At 39.4% G+C, this 21,245-nt stretch overlaps 3 protein-coding genes across 4 annotated transcripts; 2 read left to right on the forward strand and 1 right to left on the reverse strand.

The window, feature by feature from the left end:
* Nucleotides 1-213: 213 nt before the first annotated feature.
* LOC146484840 (UDP-glucuronosyltransferase 2C1-like) lies at nucleotides 214-13,474 on the forward strand. Its single transcript, XM_085104274.1, has 5 exons — nucleotides 214-462; nucleotides 8,722-9,325; nucleotides 9,719-9,925; nucleotides 10,882-11,170; nucleotides 11,734-13,474. Exons 1-5 carry the CDS (start codon nucleotides 310-312, stop codon nucleotides 12,014-12,016), a joined length of 1,536 nt encoding a protein of 511 aa, XP_084960400.1. The 5' UTR covers nucleotides 214-309; the 3' UTR covers nucleotides 12,017-13,474.
* On the reverse strand, nucleotides 4,430-8,386 carry LOC146484841 (uncharacterized). Its single transcript, XM_085104293.1, has 3 exons — nucleotides 8,082-8,386; nucleotides 4,874-5,766; nucleotides 4,430-4,600 (listed from the first exon to the last, which is right to left on the reverse strand). The coding sequence occupies exon 2, from the start codon at nucleotides 5,458-5,460 to the stop codon at nucleotides 4,996-4,998; it is 465 nt and encodes a 154-aa protein (XP_084960419.1). The 5' UTR covers nucleotides 5,461-5,766; nucleotides 8,082-8,386; the 3' UTR covers nucleotides 4,430-4,600; nucleotides 4,874-4,995.
* Nucleotides 13,475-13,536: 62 nt separating the features above from the next.
* LOC146484842 (UDP-glucuronosyltransferase 1A5-like) lies at nucleotides 13,537-20,877 on the forward strand. 2 transcript variants are annotated; one of them, XM_085104271.1, is made up of 5 exons: nucleotides 13,537-13,880; nucleotides 16,567-17,176; nucleotides 18,289-18,501; nucleotides 19,002-19,290; nucleotides 19,978-20,877. In XM_085104271.1, the coding sequence occupies exons 1-5, from the start codon at nucleotides 13,731-13,733 to the stop codon at nucleotides 20,258-20,260; spliced, it is 1,545 nt and encodes a 514-aa protein (XP_084960397.1). In that variant the 5' UTR covers nucleotides 13,537-13,730; the 3' UTR covers nucleotides 20,261-20,877. The 2 variants fall into 2 exon arrangements, with proteins under 2 accessions (XP_084960397.1, XP_084960398.1); XM_085104272.1 differs by lacking the exon at nucleotides 18,289-18,501.
* Nucleotides 20,878-21,245: the final 368 nt, after the last annotated feature.

The following is a 21,245-nucleotide window of genomic DNA, read 5'->3' on the forward strand; positions in this document are numbered from 1 at the left end:
TTTTATTTGTAAAGCGTTTCTTGAGCGCCGACAAAGCTACGTAAACACGTCATGACAGGGTTTGGCAGGGAAAACAATCTCTAGACCTGCGATATGCTAATTCAGCAACGAAAAGGGCCCTACGAATTAATATGGTTATACAAATTATTAGCTCCTCCCCCTTGTCTCTCTAGTTCAAACATAAAACTCCACAACCCTTGTTGGTGGGCTTTATGCACGCGTATGATTGATTGACACCAGCCAGCCCTGAAAAGATTGCGTGAAGTTTACGCATCACAGCTCAGCTACAGCTGCACTTGAAAGGTGAAGATGGCGTTGCTGTCCTTGTTTTTTCTTTCACTGACATTATTATCAGTTAATTCTGCCTTGGCGTCCCGGATTGCTGGTTTTATTACTATCGGTGGATCGGGGTACATGAACATCAGATATACACTGGAGGAACTGGTTTCTCGTGGCCATGAGGTACAGTACATTCGCGTAATTATTTATGCTTGCAGGAGTTACAATTGTCAGTATTCGATCGATCTCTTTTGACTTTCTTAAATTGACACGGTGTCTACGCTTTCCTTCTGAAACTATGTGCAGTAATGAGTTAAAAGAATTGTTAGAAATTAATTAGATTTTCTTTTCCTGAGGTGAGTGAGGCTCATTGATGTAATGTGTGTGGCAAATAAAATATCTTTAACCTCGGTAGGAATCGAACCCACGACTTCGGGATTTGATCGTTCGTTTCTATACCGACTGAGCTACGAGGAAAGATGGGAACAGGTCTTGCGCAAATGTGACTGTAAGGGGTTCAAATGAATGTTGTACGGCTAGTACTATAAAGGACACAAATGATGGATGAGAGAATTAGAGGGGTATCTCGCGAATTGAATGTCATTTCAAAACCCCAAAATATTATTTTGTCAACAGAAAAAAAATTACGATTGTCTACTTTTCACATAAATTATCTGATCCCAGTGCAATAAAATTGTCGATTTGTGCCTCTGGCCAAGGACAAATTAGGTTGGAATCTCGGATTGAAACTTGAAAAATGTTAGGCTGACGTTCTTCACTGTTTTGAATTTTTGTTTCCAAAATGCACTTGATCAGACCAACAGTTATTCCTTTCAATAATTGAGTTGATTTCTTTCCTCTCGTTTTTGTAGAATTATTTTGTAGCTAAGCGAATGTCTTATTTTATCATTTTCAACAAAAGAGGTCGAACACCCGATGACACTTCCCCTTTTAACTGTAGTGTATGTTAGAGTGCAAAATTAGCACTCTAACATAAGCGCTACAGAGTTCAACCTCCGATCCATCATTTGTGTTCTTAGTGCTAGCGGCACAGAGATTCAGTTGTACCCTGTATTCCCTCTAAAATCAGTTATCAAGGTCCCGGATATTTCTTCCCTTATTTTAATACCGCAAATTTGACTTCTATTAAGCGGTCACATCTATCAAGCGGTCGCGGTAACCATTTACGAAATATTCAATTTACTGGTGAGCAAATGCTTTATTTCTCTTTACAAATTACAGACAGGTGTAAATGAATGATCATCAATTCCTCTAGTTTGCGATTTCTCCTACTTCGAATTCGTCTTTAGTTTTTATCTCCGTAAACAAGTTGAATCGAACCTGTGACAAACGGTCATCCTACATTCACTGTGTATTGTAAAGCGGTAATTGAGCGGTCTGTCGTGGTTTAACTACAGTTTATGGACTCGATAAAACACGACCGTGGCCTTATTATCACTGTTGACGTGCAGAGAAGAAAACCTGTTTGTGCAGCATTATGAGATTAGTTGTCTCGGTCCGATAAAACTAAAATAATTCATTTATTACAATACAATACAATACAATACAATACAATACAATACAATTTATTCTGCTTAAGTACGCAGCCTACTAATATCGAAGTATTTTTGCGAGGTTTATGACTATGCGTGATGCGGTAGCCTACTAATATCGAAGTATTTCTGCGAGGTTTATGACTATGCGCGATGCGGGAAAAACAGATATTAAGATTAGCAAAGGCTTTGGAAATCCAAAAAGAAAATTGGGGGGTACCACGCATTTTTATTTTTTAGAGATACCGGGGGTAATTAAGCAACAATTATTCTAAAAAGAAGTAAATATGAGGCAATGTATGGCTTTTATTTTCCAAATTAAAGCTTTATTATCTATGAAAAATGCATGGTTACCCCAAATTTTCTTTTTTGAGACCAAGAGCACTTGCTAAGTTCTGCCCTTTCCACATACAGTCGACTCCCGATAACTCGAACCCTCGCTAACTCGAACCTCCCACCAACTCGAACCAATTTCCCCTTCCCTTCAGGCCATTTTCTATATAATCTTACCCTCGATAACTGGAACTCCCGATTCCTTCAAGGTTCGAGTTATCGGGAGTTGACTGTAGTTTTAAACCACACAAAATATCCCAGATGCGCAGAACGTATGCGCAGTAACAATAGTAGGCACCATCCTAATTAGTCATGATCCCAGCGGACATCTTTCCTTCTTTTTTCTTTCAGATTTCTTTCTTAAATTCACTCACTGTAGTCATTGTTAATTTGAATTTATCTTCTTTGAGAACAATTTAACCAAGAATTCTCGTTCAAGTGACACAAAGCACAAAAAGAGTTAGCCTGGTCACGTGCAGTCGATGTTACTAAATTAGAAACCGCGAACCGAGGTCTGGGAACGATATTCGCCATAAAATTTCAAAACGGTGGTCGAGAGATCGAAGCGTACAAATTGAAAATGCCCTACAATCCTAACTGAAAAGAACTTTTAATCGTAAAGTAGATCTTATTATGGAAGAAGTGTATTACCGTTTTTGATCAATCCAAGTCGAAGCCGCCATGTTTGTTTTTTTTTTGTCCCTAGTACTAGGATCTTCCGAGCGAAAGTAGTCAGTTACATGGTGCTAGGGTCTTCCTAGTACTAGGATCTTCCTATCTCTCAGCTAGGAAGTTCCTATCTCTAGGAAGATCCTAGCGCTAGGGCCAAGTACAACTTTTTGTACGTAAACTGAATAGAGAAAACATATGGCACTAGGGTGATACGCCCTGTTGGATCTTCCTAGTGCTAGGATCTTCCTCCCTCCATGTAAACAGCCCCTTGTAGTGAAGAAAATCATAGCACTGAAGATGAAGAGGAACGAAAGCTTTATAATTTGCCACCTAGCTTATGCTTCGCCATCTTGTCAACACAGAGGAGAATAATGAGCGTTGATGATTCAATCATTGGTAGTTACGTTTATATTCGTTTACAAGAAAAAGTCTGTGATATATGCGAAGCAATAAGCTATAAGCTTGTAGCTTCGCATATATCATTTGCCTTTGCACTCTATTCCCATTCCGAAACCGGTACATAAACAATGCAATGGACCAATCAGAATTGAACTCAAAGCAAATTCATGTAATCGGTGCCAAGCGCGGGAAAACACGTGCGAGCAAGTCACAATTGGTTTTGGTTTTGCTTTTCACTGGTTGAGAAAGTGGCGCGAGTTTTGCCAACCAATCACAGAGCGTAGTGGAGCAAAAACAAAGCAAACGCGAAATTACTCTCAACACTCAATTGAAAACTGCTCTATACTACATCGTGTATAAGTAAAGGCATTCATTCATTCATTCATTCATTCATTCATTCATTCATTCATTCATTCATTCATTCATTCATTCACTCACTCACTCATTCATTCATTCATTCATTCATTCATTCATTCATTCATTCATTCATTCATTCATTCATTCATTCACTCACTCATTCATTCATTCATCCATCCATCCATTTATTCATTCATTCATTCATTCATTCATTCATTCATTCATTCATTCATTCATTCATCCATCCATCCATTTATTCATTCATTCATTCATTCATTCATTCATTCATTCATTCATTCATTCATTCATTCATTCGTTCATTCATTCATTCATTCATTCATTCATTCGTTCGTTCGTTCGTTCAATTATTCATTCATTCATTCATTCATTCATTCATTCATTCATTCGTTCATTCATTCATTCATTCATTCATTCATTCATTCGTTCGTTCGTTCGTTCGTTCATTCATTCATTCATTCATTCAAAGGTAAAAGGACGCATTTATAAAATGGGGGTCCTATTATAATTTTCTGTAGGAGTATTTTAATACTTAAAAATGATTCTTAAAAATGATAATACTTAAAAACGATTCTGTATGAGTATTTTAATACAGTCAACTCTCCGCTAACGGACACTCTCGTAAGCGGACAGCTCTACTTACGGACGGCTTTTTAAATCCCCTTTTTTACCTCCCAGTCAAACTTTCTATTTACACATTCCCGTAAACGGACACTCTCTCGTATGCGGACGCGGACACTTTTGAAAATGAAAATTGGATTTTTCTTTTGTTTACGCTCTCTCGTAAGCGGACACACCATTGACTCTTGGCAATGAAATTTGTCTTTAATTTGCAATAAATCAACAAAAATATGACCTTTAACAGAGCAACAGAACAGCGGGGATCGCTTTTTACAAATTTCAATTTGTCCGCGGCAAAGCAAGCTGTCCGTTCGTTTGACATTAACAAGAGTCCGACGAAACTTTTGTAGTGTCACGTTAATTATGGCCTAGCCTGCAATGCAGGCGTATTTTTGGAGCGGGAGCGCTGAATAATCCTTCGTTTCTGTCATCTTGGGCGAGGAAGCGCGAGAGGGCTGGAGCGAGTCAAAAGTGACCCTAAGGGAGAGGACGACTGGCTGAGAAATAAAGGAGGGGGGAGGGGGAGAGGAGGGACCCCCCCTCAGCCTCCTTCAAATACGCGAACTAAATTTATTATTCAGCGCTCGCCCATGAAAAACGCCTGCACTGCAGGCTAATTATGGCCTCGCCTGTTCACGGACGTTTTTTTTTTCGTAAGATATTGGGGCTCGCCAATATCTTACGAAAAAAATAAACGTCTGTGAAGGGGCTAGTTATGGCCACGTTCGTCATGGTCTACTTTACTTCTTGTTTCTGTTTTCAATCACTGATTGTACCAAACACTGTATCCCAGATAATCAAGCTTGGACTTGAGCCACGGTAAAGATGTTTCAACATCACCATAAAAAACGTATTTACAAGGAATTTCCATGCCGTACCCAGCTCCTCTGTTGACAGGTTTACCCGTTATGATGGCTTTCCCTCTGTTTGTTCCGCGCTTTAAAAACTTGGTGACAAATTCAGCCATCCTCAAAGGAATGTGACCAAGTATCTCATCGAATCCAGACACTGTGTTAGCGTGTTCCTTGGCTGTGGTTTCAAGACTGCAATCTTCTAAATTAGGCCTTACTACAGCAACCGCATTCACGTCCTTGATGTTCTTTGGCTCGCGTTTAAGGGCCCTTTCCTCATTTAGTTGTGGATCCCAGCCAGCCGCATCTTTGTATACATGATAACCGCGAATGTAGGATTCAACCATTACATACGATTCTGTCATCCTGTTTGCCATCGCTTTATACAGCTACAGTCAAGAGATCACAGCAAAATGGGGTCCGTAATGCGAGGTCTTACTTTTGAATACAGTACAGTAAAAGCTCTTTTCACAGCGTGTGTTTACTGTTGTTGCTTGTCATCGGGTTCTTTTTCAATGAAAGTAAATTTAGTGTTTGTACGTGTGTGGGCAGGTCATTTTAATTTCCTAAAATCTTGACGTCGGTACTTTTAGCCTGTTGAACTGTCGGTAAGAGGTGTGAAAATTTTCCAGAACTCTTACAGAAAGCTAACATCATTTAAAAATACGAGTGCAGTATCAATTCTACCATAAAAATTCGTTTGCTTTATCGTGTTGATTGAAATACAGTATCTCTATTACTGTAGTTTGTAGTCGTGGATACTAACTGTATACAGTACACTGCTTCGTGTCATTTTGACAGATTACAATATAATCCCGTAATTCGCGTGTCAATCAGTGTGATTTTCTGCCATATTCAGTGCATTGGCGAGTTTATACACGTGTAGGTTGCTGTGAATATGTCGTGCTGCAGTAACTGCGCGAACGTTACAAAATATATTTGTTTAACGTGCGAAAGGCCAGTTTGTAATAAGTCAAGTGATTGTTCGGTGTGGGCGGACGAGGAAAATCTAGGTTGGAAGGCAGGTATGGCTGTTGCCTGGTGTTTGCCCTGTTTCGACAAGAGAATTGCTGCTGAAAACCTGATCGGAGATGAAGAATTCAAAGAAGAGGAGCCAGTCAATCGTCCAGAGCAGCAAGTGAATCAAATACAGGGGAGTCCTCAAGTGGAAACAGCAAGCAGCTCGAGTAAGGCGAAAAAGAAAGCAAGACAGGCTACAAACGATGGTCAGAGCCGCAAGTGTTTACCCCTAAGTGAGAAAGTACAAGTGATCCGTGCCTCACAAGATGAAAAGCAAAGCATCAGGCAGCTGGCGAAGAGGTTCGCTTGCGGAAAAACTCAAATAGCAAAGATCATTGCTGATAAAGAGAAAATTATGGATGAATGGATGTCCAATGGCAGCTCCACGATCAAACGAAACAACTTCGCAAAGTATGAAAAGATAAACCGCATACTGTGGGATTGGTATGTCAAGGCTAGAGCAGCAAACATCCCAGTGGATGGGCCTTTACTCAAAGAAGAAGCCAGGTTGATTGCCAAACAACTCGGCGTGACAACTTTTAAAGGAACAGAAGGCTGGTTTTCTAAGTGGAAGCAACGGCACAACATTGCGCAATTCAATATCGCTGGCGAGGAAGGGGATGTTAGCAAAGACACGGTAGAAAGTTGGAGTGAACGTGTAAAAGAATTGACTAAGGGATATGCAGCTGCCGATATATGGAACGAAGACGAAACTGGGGCTATTTGGAGAGCGCTTCCAAGCAAGTCTCTCTCAGAGAAGGGAAAGCGATGTCGTGGAGGAAAGAACGCCAAGCAAAGGATCACTGTCGCTTTCTTTGTGAGCGCCGACGGAAGAAAGGATAGTGTTGTTCTTATCGGAAGCAGCAAGAAGCCCCGTTGTTTTGCAAACCTTGTAGATATTTCGCGCCCGTGTGGCGCTCAGTATTTCAGCAACGCAAAGGCATGGATGAAAACTGAGATAATGGAAAATGTGATATCCAAGTTAAACAGCAAGATGAAGCGGGAAAATCGTAACATCATACTCTTTCTCGACAATGCTCTCTGTCATCCTCCCTCCCTAAAAGGCAAGTTTTCCAACATCCGAATTGAGTTCCTGCCGAAAAACACCACGTCACGCACACAGCCTCTTGACGCAGGAATCATCAAAACTTGGAAAACGTACTACAGGCGGAAGCTATTGCGATAAGTTGCTGGCCAAATGGATGGAGAGAAAACTGCGAGTGAGATTGTCAAGTCCGTTAATTTGCTGATGGCTGTACGATGGGTGGTCAGCGCCTGGGAAGAGGTTCCAGCTGCAGTCGTCTCCAAATGCTTCAAGAAAGTTGGGATGTATCCTGTTGAAAATCTCAATGCTGAAGAAGATGACGACCCGTTCGAGGGAGAAGAATTGATGGATATTCCTGAATTGCTAAGCCATATTTCCCCAGGACTAGACATGTCAGCGTTCGATGACGAAGCTGAGGCCTTTGAGCCACCAGTGGATACCACACTTCCAAACTGGAGAGATACCGTACGACAAGAAATAATCGCTGCGTCTATCAACGAAGAGCAGGTGTATGAGATAATCGACGATGATGAGGAATATGACCAGACCCTGCAACTTCCGGAAATTTCATCTGCGGAACAGGCGCTGGAACTTGTTGGGAAGCTAGCGGCATTTTCTGACTGGCAAGGAAACGAGCCGCTAGTCCAGGCAATTACCAAGGTCAATGATGTCTTAGTAGACATGCGACTGAAGTCTCTATTGGCAAGGAGGCAGTCAACCATAACGGACTATTTCTCCTAACTGTCATAGGACCAAGCAAACCTTCTCTGGTCACGATATACCTTTTGGACGGCAACAATAAGTCCCGTTGAACGTTTTATAAGAAGAGTTACGTTTTTAAGAAGCACCAAAGTTACATTTATAGACGGCAACAATAAGTCCCGTTGAATGTTTTGTTAGAAGAGTTATGTTTTAAAGAAGCACCAGAGTTACATATATGGACGGCAGCAATAAGTCCCGTTGAACGGTTTGTTAAATGTAGAAGAAATACTGTATATATATTTTTTCGACTTTTAACATTTGACATCAATAAAGAGTTTCGCTTTATATCTTCAGTTGTTATTTTTGTCTACGCAATAAAACACAATTAACACCCGCTAATTAACTCTCCCGTAAGCGGACATCCACCCTATTTTTCTTTGGTGTCCGCTTACGGGAATAATTCTCGTAAGCGGACAGCTCTACTAACGGACACGTTTTTCAATTCCCGAGGGTGTCCGCTTACGAGAGAGTTGACTGTACTTAAAAGTGACTCAAATCAAATGGTTTGTCAGTGCAATGTCTCTGATTTGCTACTAACAGCATCCCACCTCTCCTGACTTAACTGCCGCACTAGAATTGAGTTAGTGACAAAGGCATTCTCGGGAAAAGAAAATCCAAATTTTCTCTACAAGAGAAGAACCTGTGACCTTCCGATTATTAATTCCGATGCTCTACCACTGAGCTACAGGAGACTCGTACACGGGAGCTAAGCCGGCCATTAAACTAGGTTCGTGGGACAAACATCCTGCATACTGCTAGGATTTGAATGTATGTGAATGTTGATTTGTATTTGGTTGCATTTAACTTTAAGGTTACCATGGTAGTTTCGTCTATGCATAAAATCAAAGCCAACGACAAAATACCGCACAAGATTTATGAAGTGGCATACAAACCTAATTTCATTGATGCAATGTTACCCCTGGAACTGGAAGGACGCAAGGTTGAATTCTTCATGAAATTGAGTGAGGTGATGGTTGGTGTGTGCGATGGTGCTTTGAACAGCACCAAAGATCTCAAGGAACTGAAAGAGTTTGACCTGATCATCTACGACAGCATTTCAGCTTGCGGTGCGTTGGTTGGCGAGCTTCTAAGTATTCCAACAATAGAAATTATTACTAATGCTCCAAACACGCCATTTGGTTTTCCGCACATGATTCCAGCTCCTGTCTCGTATGTTCCACAAACTTTAGCGGGATTTACTGATAAAATGTCGTTCATGGAAAGAGTGGTAAACTTGATTGTGTACCTTGGTAGTCAAGTATTCATGAATGTTGTCTATGGAAGAGGCATGGATGCGCTGAAAGCCAAGTACAACATAAGGCCTGAACGAAGCTTCCAGGAGACTCGTGGTAATGCTGAAATGGTTATTATTACAGCAGATTTTGCGTTGGAATATCCACAGCCTCTCTTGCCAGGTATGAAGAAATCGAGAAAGAGGTTGTTGTAATTTGGGAGTGAGATATTACGACTTTTATGTTCCAATGAAGGCATACAAATCAGACAAATTACAATAAGATGGTGATTATTGGCAAGTAGGTATTTTTCATCATCCTCTTATAAAATATCTCAAAAAAATTCTGTCACGTCATCACTTTAGTACTCTATTTCCTCTTGACGTGCACACCTTTACCAAGCTTATTTAAACTCATGGTAGCCATGGCAACACAAGTAACTTCTGGGTGTTGTGTAAAAGCAGGTCTCTTTTTCATGTCTTTTTAAAAATGATATATGTTTTGCTGTTGACATTGAGGAACAGTTACAAGCAAATCGAGTATTAAAATGCTGTCTGGTATACTTTTGTCTAACAGGCCATGTTATGGTTGGACCACTGAATGTCATAGATGCCAAACCCCTCCCCCCTGATTTGGAGGAGTTTGTCAGCAATTCAGGCGGCCATGGTTTTATCATAGTTTCCTTTGGATCCAATGTGGCTTCAATCCTTCCACGACAAGCAGTGGACATGTTAGCTACAGCTTTTGGAAAACTAAAACAGAGCGTTGTTTGGAGACTCAAAGGTATAGAATAATTACATTATGCACACTGGTGCTGAAAACTTTAATGTAGTTAAATTGAATCCTGTCAAGTTAAGTTGGTTCCATGTACTAAGCTGAGATGATTATTCTTCCCAAGTCAAAAAATGTTTTTCCAATAAAATAAATCAGCTTATCATTTGGAACATTTACTCGAAACTATATAGGGCGGTTTTCAATTGAATGTCAATACTTTATTGAAAACCGCTCGGCTATAAACTTTGTAAACTGTCGTCAGCTATCACGAGTTTCTTTCTTTTCTTTTTTTTTTTTTTTTTATCTAGAATCAAGTTTATTAAGTTCAAGTTCAAAGTTTATTAAGTTTTCCAAAAAGTTACTTACCATGAACAACGCCTGCAAATAGCGAGCTAATCTAGGCAGGCGTTGTGAAGGACATACATACACGAATTACTAATTGAAGGCGTTGAAAAAGTCAATTTTGAATACATTATTTGTCAAACGAGTAAAAAGTAATGAAAAGTGAAGAAAAATATTATGATTTATGATTAAATTTCTTTGAGCCATTTGACCACCCGCTTGATAGTTAATGGTAGTTTTGACTATCATTATCTATCGTCGACTACCATGCGCCGTTTGTCCAGGGGTTTACTGAGACTGCTTAATACGTTATTTTTCATTGGTGTGCATTGCCAGTTCAGTTAGTTTTGTTTCATTTCCTCGTTCAATTTGTTAATGTGTTTAAGGACCCATTTTAAACGGTTTCAACATTTTGCCAACACTCTTTCAAGATAACATCTCATTCTACAAATTTAAAGTCAAAGTACACTGTACGATTCAACAGTTGATTAATAGTGCCCAATAAAACTTTGTTTTAGAATACTTCGCGTAGCGTTGTAGTTTTATATATACAGACTCCGCTGGACAAATTGCATACTAGAGTTGCAGCCCATTTTATATTTATATTCTTTCCTCTCTTGCAGGCTACATCCCAACTTTCCTCGCTTCTAACATCAAGGTAATGGAGTGGTTGCCTCAGAATGATCTGTTGGCTCACAAGGACATTAAGGCTTTTGTCTCCCACGTGGGACACAACAGTCTTTACGAGTCTGCATATCATGGGGTTCCTGTGGTCGCTTTTCCTTTGTTTGGAGATCAGCACAGTAATGCCAAAAAAATGGAACATTTTGGTCTTGGTTTAGCTGTGGATTATCAAAATACCAATGTCGAACAACTGCATGAGAAAATCGAGCTCGTTGTTAATGAACCAAGGTATGCGTTTTCCTTATTTCTTTAGATCACGCTTTTGTCTTGTGACTACAACGTTGCTTCGTGACTCGTAGAAGTCGATCGTTTTTCATGACTCTTTAACAGTGAAACATGGAAAATATAAAAACTGCCTTCTTCTCTATCCTTAAGGTAAGCTTAATGTAAGTAGTTAGGTGGTCGATATGGTCCGTAGCCAATTACAGAGCCGGATATCGAGCACGTGATCAAAATGGACCAATTAGAAGGCCGGATTTTCACATTCCATTCCAGCGCCATCTTGGATATCGATACCGCCAAGGACTCGGGAGAGTTTGTAGATAATGTATGCATGACGTCATGTATAATGTATGTCATTCTCAAGGGTGGGGTCAGTATCCAAACTTGCCCTACTGTAAACCAACACAACTAAAGTAGTGGTTTGTTTGTCTTATATAGGGATTCAGGAACTGATGCTTATTTCAGAAGTTTACTTACGGTCCCGATTACGATCCGTTCATACATGAATCGTTGTCAAATGAGTCTGTTTCTTTGTTTTGGTCTTCCGACGTGTTTTCATTTTTCTCCAGATTCAAAGCCAAAGCAATGCATATCTCCGGCCTGTTGAAGGATCGTCGACGCACCCCGCTTCAAGAAACGTGTGATTGGATAGAGTATGTACTCAGACATGGTGGAGCCCGGCATCTCAGACCTCAAGTGTTTAACATCCCTTGGTATCAGTACTTCTTACTTGATGTCATGGCTTTCCTTGTTGCTATAGCTGCACTGGTTGTCATGGTGATATGGATGATATGTAGATGCCTGTATCGTTTGTGCTGTAAAAGGAGCGGAAGCAAACCTAAAAAGGAGTAAAAACTGTCTAAACTTGTAGTTAACCTGAAGATTGATTCGAATACATTTAGATTTCGCTTCTCTCAATTTATTTTTAATTTTACTCTGAACTTCCATTACTTACAAACGTCGACAAAAACTAAAAATCTTTTATCACTATTTTCACCTTCACATGTAATTTTTCAGCTGTCCATTGATCGTTTGTGATTATTTCAACTGTACATCATTTATCCATTTGTAATGTATCAACCGTCTCACAGTTTCTATAGCTTTTTCACAATTTATCTGACAACAGTGTAACGAGGAAGCCATGTTTCTGATAAGGCGTACTGTTTCTCCGGCTTCCTCAACACTTTTGCTTTAGTTTTACTTTCGTGTGTTGAAGTCTCTAGGTTTGTTATGCACCGCAAACCGTACGACTCACTAAGATCGAAGTGACGCCAGTTAAAGATCCACACCCTTCTGGATAAGAAAAGTGATGTTGTAGGCTAAGTCCATCACGCGATATTCTGCAAGATTGAGCAGCAAAATTGTTCAACATCTTAATAACAAAGCACAGTTTTATTGCAGATTAGCTGAAGATGGTTCTTTATTATTTACATTCCTCCCCAACACACGAAATTACGTATATCGCATATGTTGTGTAAATATGTTGTGGGCAGGAAACGTATATTGAGCGCGCCATGCATATGACCATATTTGGACAACGTGAGTGTTGCATGCCATGTATTGAATAATAAAAGAACGTATGAAGTGTTTCTTTTCACGGTCAGCCAGTCTACAAACAAAAAGTGTAAAGGCGCTCACACAAGGCAATTTTTCTTGCAGCTCGTCTCGCAATTTTGTTTTGAAACAAACGGCACGCATCGTTAGCTAGAGTAACATGCCCTGAAGTGAATATGCCTCGCAATTTTTTGTTGCCGTTCGTATCGCTGCGAGAAGTAGAAGTCGGTTCTACTTTGTGCAACGGAGAATGTGGCAAAAACGTTATGAGACATGTTCATTCAGGGCATGTTACACTACTCAACGATCGTGCAACTTGTGTCACAGCAAAATTGCAAGACAAGTTGCAAGAAAAATTGCCTAGTGTAACAACGACATCGAATGACTTTAGGATGTCCAAGACCCGACGTCAAAGGACCACGCGGACTTGCGTCAAGTTGAAGAGGCTGTATTTGTATTAGTCCATCGGAACGGAAGGGGGGAACTGGACTACAGCGCTCTTGTATAGTGACGTAGTCAAAAAGATCACGTGACTGATAGCAAACGCGACCGATGAAGACGTTGTTGTCAAGAAGACGTTTGCACCGAGTCCGTAGAACTTGATATTAGCTTCTTTCTTCGTTCTTCTACCGAATCAGGAACCAATCAGATTCACCTTTTCACAGTGAAACTGCTCAGCCATGTAATTATTTTTCTTAACATTTATATTCCATCTGCAATATGAAATAAAGCCGAAGGTGGTATGCAAAGAAACAATAAATCACTTAAAAGTGTTTTAGTTGAGCTAACTTGATGAATTATTAATGACATTGAAAAGCTTTCATTAACTATTTCTTTTGAAACTCTTTCTCCAACGTTGACTTCAAAAATGTCACGCACGATCAGTGGCATTTTGTTGATTAATCATACGTAAGCATCATCGCACGATTTTTTGAATTCGGTACACCACATCTGGACAAGGCCGGCAAGAGTCGATCAGTTTAGGAGGACTGGTCACCGACTGAACGATAGTATGGAGTTTTGGGCCTTGGTCAGCTTGCTGTTGTTATTATGCATCAGCTCTAGTTTGTCAGCACGGATTGCAGGTTTCCATGCCGTTGGTGGATCGCAGTACATCAATATAAGAAACACGCTGGAAGAATTGGTTTCTCGTGGGCACGAGGTAAAGAAATACATTTATATTCCTATTGTTATTGTATCTTTATACATTTGTTAAAATTTTAAGACATTTTAATTAAGGCAGGATGGATTGTTTTATGGATGGGGTGTCTGAATAAGCGGGCTATGCATCTATAGACTGTCAATTGTTTTACATAAAAATTCTAACCTTCCTGCTCCACAACATCACCGAGGGTGAATTTCCATGCACATATTTCAGACGCGTTACAAACCACAATATAAACGGCTCGATGACCGGAATGCGAGACATGATTAACCTAAAAGTCGAACAGGCCTCAGGTTCGATTTCAGTGGTTTTCAGTCACCATTTCGTAGAAGTTCCCAGAGACACAATTCTACAAGTTACCACACCGTTTCATCCAAGGCTTTAGCAAACGCAAAAAAAGCAAAACAATGTCGACTCTTTTGTCATGTCATTCAGATCAGAACGCCAGTTTTCACCTTGGGGTGGCTGGTCTCGAAAAATAAAGCTTCTCTTTGGGTCCTGACATTTGAGGAATATGGTTGAATTTTATTTCATGATTTCCAAAAGTCATGGAAATTAGCAAGTTTTTTAGGTTTCAAATCTATTCAAAACATTCTGTGTTTCGATCCATTAGCATTCACTGTTTACTGACCAAGCGTAGATCAATATTGACCTTCGAATCCTTTTTTGCGTCTTACGGACCGAAATGACGTCAAGTAATATAAACAAGACACAAAAGTGCAAAGAAAAATAGCCAATATTTCCAACATTTTGACCGAAGCTCTCTCAGAGAATGAGTTTAATATCGGTCGGGTTTTGTCTTATTGGTTTACTTACAAAAGGATTCATCTCGTCAGTTTAAGCGTCAAAACATTTAATTAATACAAAGGCACTAATTTTAATTATTCATTGAAAGGACGCTGCAAATGGAGGGAATTATATTTAAATGGAAGACAATAACATCACAAAAGAGAGATTAAACTGTGTTGTCAAATCTCAAATTGGCCATTTTCAGTGGAATAAGAACATTTTGATGAAAGATGGAAGTACTGACTCCCTTTTGCACATAATTAATTAAAAGTCAGCGCATTCGAGTTTCTTCATTATCTTTGCCATATAAAAGAAAATAATACCAAAGTTTACTGGAGTGTAAATAATAATTAAACTTTTAATTATTATTATCATTATTATTATTATTATTATTATTATTATTATTATTATTATTGTTATTATTATATAAACTTTATTAAAAATGACCAACTGTTAACACAACCCTATGCACTCCTAAAAAATTATGTACATTTTCAGCAAATATAAAATTCTCGTATTCAAATTGAAATTCTTGTGGTATAAGGATACACGTGTTCAACGTGAAGCTTTAAAATATTTTTAAATAGAAAAATATACAGTATATATATTAAATCTGGGTTGAAAAACAAAATTATTATTATTATTATTATTATTATTATTATTATTATTATTATTATTATTATTATTATTATTTTCGACGTTTGCTCAACGTCATTATCGAGTCAGTGATAAGCGAAATGAAAATGAATATAAATGTAAAATTATTCCTTAGAGACAAATAAAAGCAAAAATATGTGATTATAATGAAGTATTCGCACGCAGCCGGAGTCATGTAAAGAGTTTGGCGCGAATAGAGTCTTTCTGAGTATTTAACTCAGGGTTCAATTCCTTAATGAACAACATCTCAAAGATCAGGCAGTCGAACTTTGATCTATATTTCTTTAGGACAGAGCATTGCTTGTCGGCTAAATCAGCCTTCGATAGCTCGTGTTGCTCAAGGTGCCTCCCGATTTGAGCGCCAACATTGGAGTCCAAATTAAACCAGTCTTTCAGTCTAAGAAGATTGGCCAAATTCTCGCTCTAAAAGAGAGGAAGCCCCCTATTGTCAACAATCAATGCGTGGTTTACAAATTTGAATGTGATCTGTGCGACGCAGATTATGTCTGGTACACCACTCGTCATTTACACAAGCGCATCAATGAACACAAATATTCTGCAATCGGGTACAATGAGAATTTGCATTGGGGCATACGCTTATATTAAAAGCAGTTGCGCAATAACGGAACTACGTAAAACTAAAGTGATCGACAGTATAAAAGATAAAGCATACGAAATAATAATAATAATAATAATAATAATAATAATAATAATAATAATAATAATAATGATAATTAAAAAGGGAATACTGCTAGTAAATTTCTTCGCAAATATTGAGGCCATGTGGAAGAAGTGTTCTGCCTTTTGAGATTAGAAAGGCTTCCCCGGCCTTACGGATTGAGTCTCGGTTGGAGTAGACTCTAATATAGTACACTCTAAAACGTAATTCTACGTTGCATCGGTCTTTGCTTCTCTTATCACCTTAATCTATACCGTGTTTCAGACCATGCAAGTGCTCCAGAACATCATGTTAACGAGCATTCTAACTGAATATATACAAGAAGATGAATTCAATTGGTGGAAAAATCGAGATGAAAGTGGACAACGTGGAAGTAGGAGTTGTGTAGGTCTTCTAATCCCATTTTACTCGTAAAAACCATACCCAATAAAAAATAAATACCTAGAGCTATCTAGCTTGTTAAAGACCCTCTCCATTCCGGGACCTAATACACAGAAATCGATATTGCGCTATACTGACTGTCATCCGTTATGCATTCCGTGCATTTCTGATTTTTAGGTTCTGATGGTCGCCCCGTCTTCTCAAAAAGTCAACCCTAGTGAGAAAGTGCCACATAAGATTTACCAAGTTCCATTATACAAACCTGGTTTCGTTGAAAATACATTGGTACCGCTTGAGCTAGAGGGAACGAAATTACACTACATGTTTAAAATGAGCGAGGTTCTAGCTGATTCCTGTGAGGCTGTTTTAAACAACACAGAGGTTCTCGACGCATTAAAAGGCTTCGATATGATTGTTTATGACACTCTTGGAATGTGCGCTGCGTTGGTTGGTGAGCTTCTTGGTATACCAAGAGTGGAGATCTATCCAATCGCCCCAAGTTTCACCCTTTCTGTCATTCACATGATACCTATACCTGTTTCGTTTGTACCGATGATCGTCTTGCCCTTCAGTGATCGAATGACATTTCTGGAACGCGTTATCAACTGTGGAGCTTATCTCGGTGCACAGCTCCTCATGAACGTCAAATTTGCTGGGAAAATGAACGCGTTGAAAACCAAGTACAACATAAAACCCGAAAGAAGCTTTCAAGAGGCTCTTAGGGATGCTGAGCTGGTTATAATTACAGGAGATTTTGCATTGGAATATCCACAACCTTTATTACCAGGTTTGAAATATTTTAGAAAGCAAGCGCATCAGGTATTTCATCAAAACTGTCTGAATTAAAAAGTGGGCAACATGCCCTCAGTTTATAGAATAATACACTGTACTATAAATAACACAAATAGTCTTCAAGTTAAAAAAAGAACTTTTTAAGGAAGATCAGTCAGAACTTGTTAAAATTGGAGTTAGTAGGGACTAGTAGGGAGCTTAAGCAACGACGACGGCGACGGCAACGGCAACAAAAACGTCACCTGAAAATTTAACTTTATTTCATTTGTGCTACTTCGCAATTATTTCAGCTCGTTCAACTTTTACAAAAATTGCGAACTATCCAGGAACCAAATTGGTAAGAGTGGCGTACAAGTTAAGAAAGAAAATGAAAAATTCACCGTCGTCCGTTGACGTTCTCCACAAAACCTTAAATGTGGTCATTTCAGGTTGCTGTTTTGCAGAGGACGGCAAAGAATTGTACCAAAATGTAAAACGCACGTGCAGAGCGATTGGTTTTGCTCATTAAACCTATTGTTTTGCGGCGTTGTCGTTGTCGTTGCTGTCGTCGTTGCTTAAGCTCCTGTCTAATATAAAAGTCGCCCAGCGCCTTCAGTATGGCCTTCTAGGAGAAGGAAGGGCAGAAAAAAGAAGTATACGAAGCAAACTAATAAACGGGAGACTGAGCGAGGGCGGAAGAGGGAAATGTTTCAAAATTCAAAAGGTGTTAAGCTATTTGGGCTCCCTTTTCTTTGGGAAAAAGGAAGCTACTCAATCCCTTTCTTAAACCTTCCTCAAAGCCTTCTAAAACCATACTCGAGCTCAATCCAATAATTTCGGCTGCTAGCGTATTTTCAAACACAAAAACTATTGTTGTTAGACAGCCTATGATCTGGCTTTGTAATTTGTAAGTCAAGAAATTCATTTGGTTTTCTTTAACCCTTTAACCCCAAACAGTGATCAGCATCAAATTTTTCCTGGTAATATCAATGCTTCTTCAACTCCTGAGGTCATGAGGATATGATCACCCAAGGCTCTTGATATTTTAATAACTTCTCCCCAGGACTTTTATAATAAACGTATATGGACAAGACAGGAGAATTTGTTATTTGATATTTCATTTACCAGGTAATGTTATGGTTGGACCACTGAGTGTCAGAGATACAGATGGAAAAGCTCTTTCTCCAGATTTAGAAGAGTTTATCAGTAATTCGGGCGGCCATGGTTTTGTAATCGTTTCTTTTGGATCGAATTTGGCTTCCGTACTTCCGCGATCAGTAGTAGACATGTTAGCTATAGCTTTTGGAAAGCTAAAACAACGAGTTTTGTGGAGACTTAAAGGTAAAAATTAGTAGTGGTTGCGAAATTTCATAGTCACAAATACTGCGCATGCGCGCGTTGGTAAGTTGTTTTATGACTTTGTTATTCTTAGTCACGTCATCATCATCATTTATTTGCCTCACTACTGAAAAAAGAAATCATGCAATTTTCAAGTCAATGTAATGGCGAGGAGACCTCAAGAAACCACCAGGCTCATAAGCGAGGAGACCTCAAGAAACCACCAGGCTCATAAGAGAGGCCACCTCGGCTGTCATTAATAAATAGAAAATATGGTGCTGCGTCCCACAAGTGTTACACCTGATTTGCCTATATAACAACCCCAGTTTTGTCTTCTTTAGTCTTCACGCTTCAGTTGTCTATGTTAAGTCTGACCAAGCCACTGAACTGCAAGCAAGAGGGCCAACACTTTCTGATGCTACTGTTCGAACTAGACTTAATCAGGTAACCACAAATCAACCATTTATGATTGAGAATTTTTACGTAAGTCTGTTATGTTGCAGGCTACATCCCTTCCTTCCTTGCCTCTAACATCAAGGTGATGGAATGGTTGCCTCAGAATGATCTGTTGGGCCACAAAGACATCAAGGCTTTTGTCTCCCACGTGGGACACAACAGTCTTTACGAGTCTGCATATCATGGAGTCCCTGTGGTGGCTTTTCCTTTGTGTACAGACCAGCATGGTAATGCCAAGAAAGCGGAACATTTTGGTCTTGGATTATCCGTGAATTATAAAAGTACGGATGCCCAGCAACTCTTTGAAACACTTGAGCTTGTCATTAATGAACCAAGGTACTGGAACTAAACACGTATCTTTTATCTGAGGGAAAGAAGTCGGGGAAATTTTGTTTGTTTGTTTTTAGTCTTCAAATTAAAAGGGACGAGCCTTAAATCTCTCTGTAATTTTTGTGTTTAGTCAGCTGTTATATTACTCTTTCTTATATTGAGAACTTGCCACGGTTGTTCTTCGAATGCATCCATGACCACGTGACTACACGCCTCTTGCTAACGGAGTTCGAGGTCCGTACGGTAAGTTACGGACCGAGTTTTTTTACGTTGATTTATGGGCCAAGCACGAAGCGCGCGGGCCCGCGGGCGGCACCGCGCGTACTAACTGAGAGATATAATAATGCATGTTAAGAATATCAGAGTGCGCTCTATTGGCCCTATTCTGGAATAGGTTTCGAATGCGGGAATACATGCATATAACGATGACAAGAAATCCCTCCTAAGAGGTTTTAGGAGTTACTGGAGTACGAAATAACTCTTAAATTATCATGTGTCAGTGAATTTTAGCAGAAATGGCTTTCCAAAATTCCTTACTGAAGAGAAATTTAACAACTATTCTGCTTATTCCTATTCCGGAGTACGGTCATCGAACGCAACCTTAATTTCAGCGCGATCATTTTCCGAATAAACGCTTCTTCATAACAGTTGAATGTTGAGATGATTTTTTATCGTCATCCTGATTTCCATCAGATTCAAAGCCAAAGCAATGCATATCTCTAGCCTGCTGAAGGATCGTCCACGCACCCCGCTCCAAGAAACCTGTGATTGGATAGAGTATGTACTCAGACATGGTGGAGCCCGGCATCTCAGACCTCAAGTGTTTAACATCCCTTGGTATCAGTACTACTTACTTGATGTCATGGCTTTCCTTGTTGCTATGGTAATCCTGGTTGTCATGGTGATATGGTTGACATGTAGATGCCTGTGTCGCCTGTGCTGCAAGAACAGTGGAAGTAAACCTAAGAAGGAATGAAACATTAAAAATTAACCGTAGCATCTCGTTGTAGCGCATCTATTGGTCGACCTTATCTTATATATTTTTCCCGCTCAGTTATTTTTTGTTGCAGTCAACTTGTATGCCCGGTAAATTAAACGGTGGTTTGTCAACATAAAATGCAGTAACAAGCGAGATTAAAAGCAAACGACTTGCAACAAAGATGTGGAACAGTATGAGCTGGGGCTGGACAAAGATTTCAGACAAAATGGAAACGAGCGGAGTTGAAATGACGACCTTTTTGCAAAGTTTCGCTCGCACTGATTTCGCTGTGAAATCTTCGTCCGGTCCTACCCTTCTGCCTCACGTCCATCGAGGATGTTATTTTTTAACTTTTAAAAGACATAAATACCTCCTTACACTTATTTTGCATTTAAGCGTAGTTAGTGCGGCTGAATGAATTCAGTAGGCAGTTAAGGGGCCAGTGCATTTTTTAGGAAATTATAACATTTTAATACGTCATTAAACGCGTACATGACCGAAACCACAAGAACAACATGTGAGAAAAGCTGATTAGGCGTTATATCAACATCACGTCACAATGTTCAAAATAATTAAATGAAAAATAAAGCACATGAATCGTAACACAGTTTTAACTGCATCACGTGATCAATTCGATTTGGAAAGTGTCCCGAATTATTGCTCTGCACTTAAGACATTGACACTTAAATAAAGTGATTTATTTATGTATTTTCAAACCAGAAGATGAAAGGCACCCCAACTGTGTTGAATTTCGCGCAATTTTTTTGTGCTGTCTCTCAATCATTTTTAATTTCCCGATAAATTTGTCCATTCTCCCAATTCCCGGCAATATCTTTAAATTCCCCGAACACCGTTTCCCATTTTCCCAAAACTGGTCTTCTCAGAGTTGCCACCCCCGTTATCGGGCAAGTAAAGTACACCAAGCAAGTAAAGTACACCAAGCAAGTGAAGTGCACCAAGCAAGTAAAGTACACCAAGCAAG

Source organism: Pavona decussata, unplaced genomic scaffold (assembly GCF_977016875.1).
Source record: "Pavona decussata unplaced genomic scaffold, jaPavDecu1.1 SCAFFOLD_29, whole genome shotgun sequence".
Taxonomy (NCBI): Eukaryota; Metazoa; Cnidaria; class Anthozoa; order Scleractinia; family Agariciidae; genus Pavona; species Pavona decussata.

Excerpts from the sequence above, each read along its gene's own strand:
- LOC146484840 (XM_085104274.1), top strand. The coding sequence starts at position 310 with ATGGCGTTGCTGTCCTTGTTTTTTCTTTCACTGACATTATTATCAGTT. Across the intron at positions 9,926-10,881 it reads CGTTGTTTGGAGACTCAAAG|GCTACATCCCAACTTTCCTC; the intron begins GTATAGAATAAT and ends CCTCTCTTGCAG. Across the intron at positions 11,171-11,733 it reads CTCGTTGTTAATGAACCAAG|ATTCAAAGCCAAAGCAATGC; the intron begins GTATGCGTTTTC and ends ATTTTTCTCCAG.
- LOC146484841 (XM_085104293.1), bottom strand. The coding sequence starts at position 5,460 with ATGGCAAACAGGATGACAGAATCGTATGTAATGGTTGAATCCTACATT.
- LOC146484842 (XM_085104271.1), top strand. The coding sequence starts at position 13,731 with ATGGAGTTTTGGGCCTTGGTCAGCTTGCTGTTGTTATTATGCATCAGC. Across the intron at positions 13,881-16,566 it reads TGGTTTCTCGTGGGCACGAG|GTTCTGATGGTCGCCCCGTC; the intron begins GTAAAGAAATAC and ends TCTGATTTTTAG. Across the intron at positions 17,177-18,288 it reads TCCACAACCTTTATTACCAG|GTAATGTTATGGTTGGACCA; the intron begins GTTTGAAATATT and ends TTCATTTACCAG.